Source organism: Opisthocomus hoazin, chromosome 6, assembly GCF_030867145.1.
Source record: "Opisthocomus hoazin isolate bOpiHoa1 chromosome 6, bOpiHoa1.hap1, whole genome shotgun sequence".
In the NCBI taxonomy this organism is placed as follows: domain Eukaryota; kingdom Metazoa; phylum Chordata; class Aves; order Opisthocomiformes; family Opisthocomidae; genus Opisthocomus; species Opisthocomus hoazin.
In genome coordinates, this window is record NC_134419.1 from 68,042,152 (window position 1) to 68,054,192 (window position 12,041).

At 41.1% G+C, this 12,041-nt stretch overlaps 1 protein-coding gene across 3 annotated transcripts in view; it reads right to left on the minus strand.

The window, feature by feature from the left end:
* Positions 1-12,041, minus strand: part of LOC104336537 (VPS10 domain-containing receptor SorCS1) — a 311,179-nt gene that overhangs the window by 203,855 nt on the left and 95,283 nt on the right. For all 3 annotated transcript variants that reach the window (XM_075423698.1, XM_075423700.1, XM_075423699.1), the window contains exon 2: positions 10,113-10,180. In XM_075423698.1, coding sequence (XP_075279813.1) covers positions 10,113-10,180 — 68 coding nt within the window. The remainder of the gene's footprint in view (positions 1-10,112; positions 10,181-12,041) is intronic.

Here is a 12,041-nt window from a genome sequence, read left to right on the forward strand (position 1 = left end):
GAGAACTGACTATTTAAAAAGAATGGGTTTGAATCTCGTTCCTTACCTTTTGCAAGGATTAGCCTTTGTTCAGACAAAATCCAAACTAAAGATGTCATAAATTGACCCAAAGATGACAATCCACTCTGCCTGCAAAGATATGCAAGAGTTTCTCCAAGGTCCTGTTAGATATTGGATGAGAATACACCAGAAGTTTGGCTTAGTAAAGTCCAGGCAAAATCTCTGTTAGGCTGCAGCCATGGATGGAAATGCCATGGATGGAAACTAGGCTTATGAAGCTGTGTTTCTGCTCTGACTCTTCCAGGATTGTTTCTTATTAGCCGGTTTCATCCAAAACTCTCAGCTCATTTGCCACAGATGGACAGGTAACACGACCCACACACGCCATGGTGAAGAAGCTTGCCTAAAACTGTATGTAGGAAGGCTAGGACTCATTCCACAGCTCTAAACAGCAGATATGTTGCTTCCTACAAGCAAGGACAGAAATAGAGGAGACCAAAAACACATGGGTATCAGCCTCCTAGACTGATCCTTTGGAGTTGAGACAGCCTAGGACAATGTAAACATACCTGAACTATCAGTAAGAACACAGTAACTTGTTGGTAAAGCACAATGGGAACTTAGATCTGTCTACAGCTTCCTTTTATCCTCATGTCTTACAGAAGAGTTTTTTAGCACACAGAGTTCTTCTGGCCTCATGTCTCCCTTTTAGCTTACTCAAAAAAGGTTTTGTATTCAAATGTAAAAGGTCAATGCTGATTGCAGTTCCTTTTTCCTCAGAGGCTTCAGTGCCCATTAGACTGGCAGCTAAGTGCTGTGTAGTTTTTAAAGCCAGTAGCTTAATAAAAATCTCTCAGGGACTCACGACCAGCAGTCACAGCCCGCTCGGGAAGACTGGCAGCTTTTAATCAGTGACAAGGAATCTGCCTTCTCCTCAGACTGCTTTCCAATGTCTCTGTCCTTTCCACCCAGCTGTGCGTCTCCCTTACACATGGGAAACACCTGGTTCCCAGTTAACTCTGAGAGTGTGTTTCCTCTCCTCCCCCGCTACTATTCTGCCTTAGGAGAGCACGCAACTTTGCAGCATTACAACCATGAAAGAGCAAAAACCTCCAGTTTTATCAAAAGTAAACAAAATTTGCTTTTGTTCACCAGCAGAAGAGAAAGCAGAATTTAAATTGCTGGACAGTGTAATCATGTAAGCCAATAATCAACATTCAGCTGGTTTGCAGGAAAGCCAGGCTCAAGGCTCTGCTTGGCCTGATCAGAGCTGTGATCCGAACCTCAGCCTTTGATATGACAAAGTAGCATCTATGTGTCCAGTTCATGAAGGAATCCACCCCAGTCCGATTCCCCTTCCACCCCATCCTGATTTGTCTTTCCAGCCATGATACTGTAAGTAATGAAGAAAATAGCTCTCGGGAACCAAGTGTAAAGAACCCATGCTTGAGCTTTCCCATCTGGACAGCAGCTGGAGCCATATAATTTTGTCCTCACCATGTGAAAAACAGGAAGTGTGGCTTTCACCCACCACGGAAAAGCTGAGATTGTGAGCAGTCATCTGACTCCAGCAGCTCAGGCTTGAAGGAAAAACAGAAGGAAATGAATGTGAACACATACACAGACATGTACATAGAGTCTGGAAATACAGCAGTAAAAGCAAATTAGGAGAATCAACAACACTGTCTTTCTGCAAGATTTTTGCCTTGGGGAAGACTGGATACCAGTCTCTATCTCTTCTTCTGAAGTAATTTAATACACAATACATGTGGCATCTCTGAATTTCTATTACTTTTCAACTCAGTATCTCTTATATGTACACCATCTATCTAGACTGCAAGATCACTGGAAAGAGTCTTTATCTTCACACCCAACTACACAGCACACAGTAAAACTCATGCTAGGGAAATTCACGCAACTTCTTTACCAAAGAAACTCATATAGGGGTAGGGGAAAAGTAGTAGGTGAAAGAGACAAGTGAGGCTTTTTACCTCCTTATTTTACCTTTTATCGGAAAAACACCATATGGGTTGAAAGTGTATTACAATTGATGTTCATAAACAACAGGACACATCTGCATCCACCTCTTAATGGAGCTCACCAGTGAAATGACTCTGTGCAACAGCACAAATGAGGCTGCCAGCCAGGATACAAAAGTTCCTGAATTCCCACATGCCTCCTCCAAGCCTTCATACAGGGAAACTGAGCTGCAAACTAATTCCTTGCTCACCAGGAATCGAACCTCCCTCAAGTTGTCCCTGTCAGACAACCACAAACCTTCTTGGTGCCAAGTGCACACAGGCCCTCAATGGTACATCCTAATGACAAGAGGAAAAATGAACATTCCTTGCCCTAAAAGACTCTGGGCCTTCCTAATCAACAGTTCATGCATTGATGTCCTACTTCCCCCCCCCCCCCCCCGCCACTTGATCTTCTCACATGAGACGGAAAAGCCCACTGCTGCCTAGAGCTACATTGTGCTCTGAGACACAGAAGTCGCTGGCAGAATCACACTCAAAAGTTGCTTTGCTATCAAGTTGATTAATTGTGGGCTTTATCCTCCTTTTCTGTTTTGTCCAATTATTATTTGATAGGTTAGAGAAACTGGGAAAAGAAAAAGGACACTTGCAAGCAATTCACTATGTTTTGGTGCAAATAGTAGTCAGTTTACGCTGCACAACAAATATACTGTTGATATATATTTAAACATGCACTTTTACAGGACGTAGTTTCCAGGTGTTTCATTAAGTCCTTCAAGAGAGACCTACTGACACATGTTTGGCTCTTTCTGTAGTAACAATAAATTTTGAATGTTTACCTGGATAATTCCCAAGGTGCAGATGCAAAAATATCTGGGACTTGGATCTGAAGACCTTAGAGTTCAGATCTCAAGATAGAATGTCACTCGACTGGAGTAGGTTTTTGTTTGCCCGAGCTCAGCCCCAAATACATTCTCTCTTCTTTGTGATTAGTGGAGGATCTATACTTCTGAAAAGATAAGTACAATTTTAACTAGCTTTGCCAAAGGAAGAGTGACTGCATAGATATGAAAGGGATAGAAGTATCAGAGCATAAAGGGTGGTTTGCTTTCTGTTTATGAACTAGTAACTACTATGTTGTTTGTCTTTCCTCTTACATATCAGCTGCAGTTTAGCTTGTCTGCAGTTATTTCACAGCCACAGCAGAAAGATGAACCCCATGAACTGGAACCAGAGATAGTTCTGCTATGTTTTACCAATATCACTCGAGAAAACAGGTACAGTCTAGGAAACAAATGTGCAAGTTCAAGAATGGCAAACTGCATTTAAACACTGTATGTCTATAAAGTGGCATGAACATTATGCATGTGTTATTTACAGTTTATTGATAATATATGTCAGCATTAATATTCATTATCTTGATTTACATGCTTTTCATGCAGAAAATGGATTGGGGTTCTTTTTTGATTTACTTGATAACACTCCTACATTTGATGACTAGTTGCAACAGAGAACACATTTTTAATACGCTTAATAAATTTGCATTGTAATTAGTGCTGAATATTTTGTCCATGTAGACCAGGCAATGAGGAGCACATCACTAAGTCCTCAACCAAATCTGATCCTTCAGAATATCAGGGTATGATTCTTCCAGCTATGTCAAGGCAGAACTTCCTTGATATTGATTAGACAAACACACGTTATGCCACAAAATACAAGGGTTATACTGGCCCTCATTCCTCCAAGGAAGGTCAGAATGTGGTAAAATTCAATAAGATTAAAGTTTCCTGATAAACCAGGATCTATTTAAGCATCTGCTGTAGGTTGTTTCCTAGATGGGCCTTTTTTGCAGTTTTGGGTGTTTTTTTGTCCGAGTGGTTGGTCTCTTTTTCCCACCTCTCTCCAGCTTTATTGGAGGTCTTTTTGATAGCAGTCAAAAAAATCCCAGGAAACTTTGGTAACCAAACAGAAGCACTGAATGTGCTAGAAGTTTTTATTACTTTGTTAGAAGTTTTTATTACGTTTAGTCATCACAGTAAAATGAGCTCTCTCGTTTAAAAAATTGATAGCTATAGAAGCTGCTAGGTCTCTAGGGGACCTGATGGCTCAATAGAGTGTCCCGTTGCACAGGAAAAGGGCTGCACTCAGGTCCACTCTCACTCAGTGCATGAAATCCATGTTCTAAGCCACCTTCCAGTGCAAGCAGATCTCCTGCTGCCATCAAACCATAAAAAGAAACTGTTTCCTATGTGAATAGCTGAGTGTGCATTCTTCCATCCCCTCCAGATGCCTATACACAGCATCTATACACGGAGCAGCCAGTGGTTCATATGTTTGTAGGAGTGAAAATGAAAACAATTAAAATAAAAGACACAAGGAAACATTATTGTTACAATTTCACTAAACTCCCATGGGAGATAATGTAGCAGCATTTATCAAGCTGTGATACTCAGTTAAGAAAAGTGACTTACACTGAGCAACTGAAGCATCATATTTATAGATAAAAGCATTTCAAATAGTCCTTTTCAAGCTCCCCTTTCCCACAAAACTGCTGGTTAGAATGTGCTTAATGAGACTTCCCTTCCCCTTACTTTGTCAGTTCCTCTCATATGGATTTGCTTCTCCTACCTACTTCAGCTAAAAGACCCTAATCTGCTGTTGCAGAGTGCTCTGTGTCACTAAGCCACAAGTTATGACCTTATTAATGGCTCAGCAGGTAGAAAATAAATGTGAGTTGAGAACAGCCCATCTGCAAAACAGAAATAAGGAAGCAGCATAAAATGTGCAGGGGAATGATGAATACAACAATAGACATATCCTAGAAATTCCCCTCAAAGGAAGCAAGCAAACACTGACAATCTTTCAAGTCTCCTGTTGCAAGAACTCTTTAGAGAAGAAAATCTCCAACAACATGTCAACAATGCTGATGATGACATGGGTGGCTACAGCTCTGATCTGTAGAAAGGGCATTCGTACATAGCAAGGAGCCATAAAATTGCATGCAGAAACATAAATACGTGAAGCTTCAAAGCATCTGTAGTATATATAACCACACAGCTGGGGTCAACACAGCCAAGACTTTTCAAATAGCAAGATTCAAGGGAGAGAAAGATATCTGACAGAGATCATCTGGCTAATACTGCAAGGTTGTATTCAGATATGATCCTCAATCTACATTTGCTTCTCTCCCTGAGGCTTCTGTCCCTACAGATCTGCAAGAGAAAACAACACATTCCTGTTGCTCCATTGCTCCTTTTCGTTATCTAACACACTAATGCAAACCCACCTCCAAAAATAACTGTTTTCACCAAAACACTCCCATTTATAATGGTGATGATGGGACTACCCAACATAGAAATATAACACAATGGTACTTAGACCTTAGTATCAAGTACCTTGGTCTACCTTAGCCCAATATATTGTCTCCACCAGTGGCTGACAGCAGAGGAGTGTAAGAACACAGTAAGGACAGTGAATTCTTTTTTTCATCAAGTTGTCCCATCGAATAAATGAAGGTTATTCTTAAACTGAGAGGTGGAGATGCACTGAGGGTTCCGATTCTTCTCTGGCTTACATACTCAGTTTCCCTTCTTGAAAGGACAGAGTTGCAGGGTGATGTGCAATGGTGGTGTTGGAAGGTGGGGATGAGTAAACTGATACAAGGGTTAAAACAAAAAGGGTTAAACAAAAAGGCCATGAAAACGCTAGAAACAGAGCCTTGGAGTTCTGAGAATTTTTATCTTGCTGTGACCTCTGTAATATTTATCACCAGGCAATCATCAAAATATTGCAGGTGCCAGTTAGCTAAATCCATTTGAAGCTCTCAGAGAGGGGGGAGCAACTACTAACATCCCCTGCTTTACATATGTGAAGTTAAAGCTAGATCTATATGAGGCATAGGTATTTTTCAGAGTCCTTGAAATTCCTTCATTGCATATGTCCTAAAGCTTCCTTCCTGCAGAAACCAGGAGTAGTGAAGAACAGGCTGGAAGCGTTAAGCACTCCTTAACTGGGGAACTCAGAGTTCAGGTACAGTGCTGGAATGCAGGAGTACCATCAATACCTTCCAAAACTAGCAGAGCAACAGATCTTGATTTATAACATAAATACTCTCAAACCAAGCAAACTCTTCCTACTTTCTGACTGAACAGCAAAGTTTACTGCTGTTTTCTCAAATTCCTTGAAATGACTCATTCCTGACCAAATACAGAGCTATAAGAAGGCAAAGAGGTGAATGGTAGCACTCATTGCTTGTCAGCCTCTCAAGGCCCTGAGGTAAAGTGTCCTGCACATCTTCCCAGAGCATCATATTTACACAAACAGGAAAAAGATTAGTCCTCCCCCACCGCTGTCTGCAGCTCATGGATACCACAGTCATTATTCTGACATTTTTATTTACTGGAAACGTAAGCTTATCTTACTCCAGTGGTAAAAAACATCTTCTCCTAACTCTTACAGCTTAATCCTCTTTGTGATCTGGGAGATATCTAGGGGAGAAAGAGAAATAAATCCAATACACTCAGTTAATTGCTCAGTGACAGATAATCTTTCTCTTCCATTTTCTTCCACATCTATAAAAAGACTAACAAAAAGTAAATAAAAAGCCTTCAACTAAAACTGGGGAAAAAAGTCTGCTGAAGGGATAACAGCATAATTAAAGTCAAGCCTGGCCTGATGCAAAATTTCATTTACGGTGTACAGAAGCAGCAGCGCACTCACCATCCAAAGTTCGGTGAGCACAGAGCCTAAGCATTCTAGGAGATCGTATATATTCTCTCCATCTCTTTTCTCTTACTGTATTTCATGCCTTCATGTCTGTTGCCAGTGGTCTCTTAATTCATCGGTTGTTTTAGAAGGGCGATCTCCATCCATGAGTGCTGCAGCCAGTTGTAGTTAAACCAGCTGAAAAATTACAAAGAAATGCCATCCTAGCAGGTAGTAGTGTATTTATAAAGAAGACAGATTCATACCTCGTAGGCGATGGCATAGTTTTGCTATAGACGGTTACAGTCCCATCAGTCACAAGACTGCTTAAATCGCCCAACTACACCTTCGAATGACAGATGTGCTTATAACCAGCTAAAGCATAAATGAGTCGTGTCTGTGATATGCTTCTAAACAGCCCCTCATCATTCAGTAACCTTTTGAGAATGGACTCAGCACAGGAGGCGAGTGGTATTTCTTTGCCACATATTCAAGGCATAGATTCCTCTTCAGTTGTGGGTACCTGCAGAACTACCTGTCTTTCTCCTCTATCCTTCAGAAACAGAACTCTTCACATCAGAAATCAAACCAGACATGATATCATCATTTCTTCCATTCCCCAGCATCAAACCCAGAGGCATGAAATAAATTGAAGTGAGATACACTTTTCTCCCCTTCTCTCAATTCTAATTTTTCCTATTCTTTTTAAACAAGCAGGGAGATTGAAATTAACATGTCACTTAGGCAGCCAGGGGGAGCAACAGCTAAAAACCTCTCTGTCAAGTGCATTAAATAATAAGATATGCCCATCTTGTCATTTCTTTCCATCACACTAAGAACAGAGAAGCTGTCCTGGGATCTTCACAGGGATATTCATTAGTGACCTGAAGGCATGCCTGCATGGCGAGCAGGGATCTAACAGCAGGGCTAGACTCAGGACAGAGCACAACATAACCACCTGGGGCTTGTGCAAGGCAAAAGGATAGAGCAATGACAGTGAAGGGCACTGGCAACTTTCAGGGCAGTCATGAGCACTGAAGACCCAATCAGGAACAACGTAGCAGTGCAAAGACAAGGGGGCTGATTTTAGCTACCCTGGTTCTACTTCAACAGTTCCCAGTCCAAAGCATTTGTCCAGGGATTCAGGATGGTTGGCCATGCAACTGTAACCAAGTCCTGACAAGTGACATGTGCCAAGAGAACCTGAAGCTGATGGGTTCAAAGACAAGTGGTTGCCCACATAATCTATGGAACTACTTGTTTTAAGATGTTACAGGTAATACAAATTTTAACACACTCCAAAAGATAAGAAGAAAGTTAGCTCACAGGATGTTAATTCCCTGGTATGTACTAAACTCAAAAAAATTATTCAGTTCCTGATAGATCTTAAACTGAAGGTTGAGGAAGGACTCTGAACTTCAACCCTAAGAATGAATGCTAGGGGAATACTAGGAGGAAGTGTCAGATACCACAATCCTGTTGATACATTCTTTCTTATACTGCTTTTTGGTAGCAGGATACTGGGCTACTGGAAGCAATCAGGCTATTACCACGTTGTTAACCACATTCTGACATTAGGACTGTCTGAAGTTCAGAAAAGTGCACTGCACTCACTAGCTCTAGGACTGCTACGCTGCCAAAAGCCCAGCTTCTGGTGCATCCTCCAGCGACATCCCCCACTGTCCTTTCTCTTTTGATCAGCACAAAGTTTATGCCACTGTGGCACACTCCACAGAAGCCAACTCTGAAACAAACAACAGCATAAGGTCATCAGCACAACTTTGTGCCCACATTCATACACCTCAAGAAGTGTGTTTTCCACTCTGACGTGGTTGTCCTATTTTCAGTCCTTAATCAGTATCTCTACACAATCCTGCATTGAATCACATAAGTAGTTCTTCAGCACTGTCAGCAACGGGGAAGGAGGTGTCTCCACATGGTGAAACACCATACCTTCCCCAATGACTGGAGAAACAGAGATGAATATATCTCACGGTGAAATGACTGAGGGTAGGAAGAAGAAATAAAAATAACATATTTTGTATTTATGAATATTCTTTCTCAAAACAATTAAGAAATGAAACAATCTCGCCCAAACCCCCTTCAGAAAAACATTGCCAAAGCCACAGTCCCGAAAAAACTTTTACTATGGTGTGCACACCACAGTAAAGAAAATGTTCATAAACAGGATCATTTTTGATCTCGAGCCATAGCAGCAAAGTATATGAAATTGAAAGATCTGATCATCCCCCTCAGCAGAATGAGAAACCATTTATTCAGCCACACAAAATACTAATGCTTTTAAGTGTTCCTATTGCTGTTCAGAACAAATCCTAGACGTTTTGTGGATTTTTAGGTTTTTGGTTTGTGAATTTTTTGTTTGTTTTATTTCTTCATGCCAGTGCATAGAACACTAGCCTGAGTTCAGAATACACTCCATGCCAAATCTGTGCTCAGTCAATCTCTTAAAACACTGCTCAGTTCCTTGAAGAGTAAGGCTATTTCTCCTACTTCTGACCCAAAATTCTTCCTTGGAAATGAAAAACCTTTCCTAAACAAATTTATCAATTTATTATCAAATCAAGTTCATCCTAACAAGACGTTTTAGTTACAAATACCCAAAGTTTTCTTGTATCAAGGTGGTAGCCCACCTACCTCTATCAATGATCTGCATACAACACCCCTAGACTTCCCACCAAAGTTTCAAAGATGGAACCACAAGAAAACCTCCTGCTCAGATGTTACAGCTCATGAAATTACTATTAGGGACACGTGAAGTAAACACACTTTAGATCCATTTTTCAGAGAGATAAAAGCAGGCACCACCTGCTCTCATTGAATCCAAATAACAGCCTTAAGAAGGGGACCATGGCACATCTCTTTCCGTTGGTTTACAGAGTGCAGGATATGCTTTCAAATCATGAAAGCATCGAGGTATTCCCTAAAAATCAGTCTAGTAGTCAAAATCACACAAGTGGAAATCAATGACCTAGTACTAATACCATCAGCTCTGAATAAACAGACATCAGATACTCACTCGCAGGTATTCCCCCCATCTTAGTAGCATTGACTTTTCATAAGAATCATTTGGGCAGTAGACAGCCATAAGATCCTTCATTATAAACAAGTACTTAAGGCTGCTGAGTTCTCCTAAAAATAAACCAACAGGTTGATTTGATTCTGAATAAGATGGGAAAGGAGAAATCAAATGATAGCACTTCCACGAAGTATGTTATCTAGCTGAAACAAGACAATCAGACTTCAGCCTTCTGTGTCCTTGAGTATGAAAGAACAGAAGTGAGAGAGAGGATTTAGCTACAAAGCTTCCAGCACATATAAAAAAAAATCTAATTAAATTCAATAAAAGAATTGTATCAGCTCTTCCTATTTAAGTAAGCTGGTAATTATTAACTCAATTTATCTCCATACCTCCAAAGAGAGCTCTCTGTGATGCTTCCCAGGTTGTAGTCATACAGCTTTGTCAGAATAAGAATCACCTGAAGGCAAAAGAAGAATTCATGGTTAGTCTCAAACAATTACAATCTCATAGAACTGAAATGACCCCAGGGAAGACTCAGGATTCCTTTAATGGGTGCTTAACATAATTGAATGAACTGTTAAAAGCATTTGCCTAAACTGACATGGGAAGTATTTGCACAGATGTATGTTGAGCCAATCAGACCTTTTCTTGCTCAGCTCTTCTGCATGATATTGCCAACAGGTTCTTCCCTTAACCCCAAGCAGCAGAGTGCAGCGGGAAGGAGCTGACATGCTAGACAATGTTTCAGGATACAAGACAAGATCTGCTGTATGCGTATAAATAGTGATTACTTTCTGCTCTGTTTCACAATCACTGAAACTGCAAATCTTTTTCACAGCTGTGGTGCACATATAACCCACTGACCTGTCTCTGGTCAAACTGTTTTTGGGTGTAGCAGATGACACACTGCAAACAAATGATCACCATGATCACCAGTTTTGGCCTGGGACACTCCGACTGGACATCAGGAAAAAGTCTGCATAAGGAAAACAGTTCCAACACTGGAACAAGCTACCCAGAACATCTGTAAAGCCTCCAGCCTTGGAGGTTTTAAAGACCTGGCTAGACAAAGTCATGGCTGACCTGATCCATAGCTGGTGATAACCCTGCTTTAAGAGGTTGAACTAGAGACATCCAAATGTCTCTAACAACCAACATTTCTATGACTTCAGTGAAAAGTTTTAGATTTAGCCAGAATGGAAGCGTTTCCAAGTTTAGGAGTTTTATTAGCTCTTTTGATAAACAGCTTTTCCCTCCTGCCAAAACAGACACTACTTGAATAAAATTATCTTACCAGAGGGAGGAAAGCAATTTTAAGCAAAGAGAATTACCAGCAAAACATTTCAGCCTGCTCTTTTGTTAATATCTCTAAAGAAAAAAAAAAAAAAAATTACTGACTTTCAAGATGATAGGCTCCTTTAACAAGACCTACATTTGGGACATAAACTACTAGACCATTACTATTGCTACGAATTTATTTTGCATTTCTCCCTGCCAGGTCTCTGTATATCTTATGCTCCTCTCTACCCCATTAAAACTGCAGTAAATTAAAGAGGCACAACACTTCTTATGTGACAAAAACCCTGATCTATACACCTCCACTTTATTATTTTTAGCCTGGGTTCTTAAGAAATGAGGCTCACAAATACACATTCCCCTGGTCCCTTGATAACATCACCAACTCCAACCACTTTGGCAGCAAAGCAAAGGACTGGAAGAAATTCAGCCCCTGTAAGCACTGTGCAAGCTGGCACCAATGCGGCAGAGGAATAGCCACACAGTTGCTTGCACCAGGGGAGAGAAGCAGACCTCGCCACTGCCATTTTCGTAGGCAAAAGCCATCCTATCTCTTACACACCAGTAGCCACCTCTTCCCGATACATTCAACATGTCAGCCAGACCATAAAAAATATGGCAATGTGGGAGCTGAGCGCATGTGCAAGCACGTAGTTACTGCAACAGAGGAAGGTATAGTAGACCAAGCACACGCATCCACCAGAGGTCTGTTTCTACAGCACAACTCCTCAATCCTTCATAGCACAGAGAGGCTGCCCGAAGCATTTCTTATCTACATGAACACAAGCCATGGGCAGCTGATGAGGGAGACAGGAGCGGCACCTGAAAAACAATGGTTTATCGGGGCTGAGCATCACCAAACGTCCTCCAGAGGAAAGGCAGCATCCCTTATTATCTGCCCCCATTTTAATCTATCACTATGCCTGCTTACTGCTTGATGACCGAAATAAGAGCCTCACCCTGCTATCCATAAATGACTGGCCACAAACTCAGGCTTCTTAAAACGCAAACCCCATCAGGCA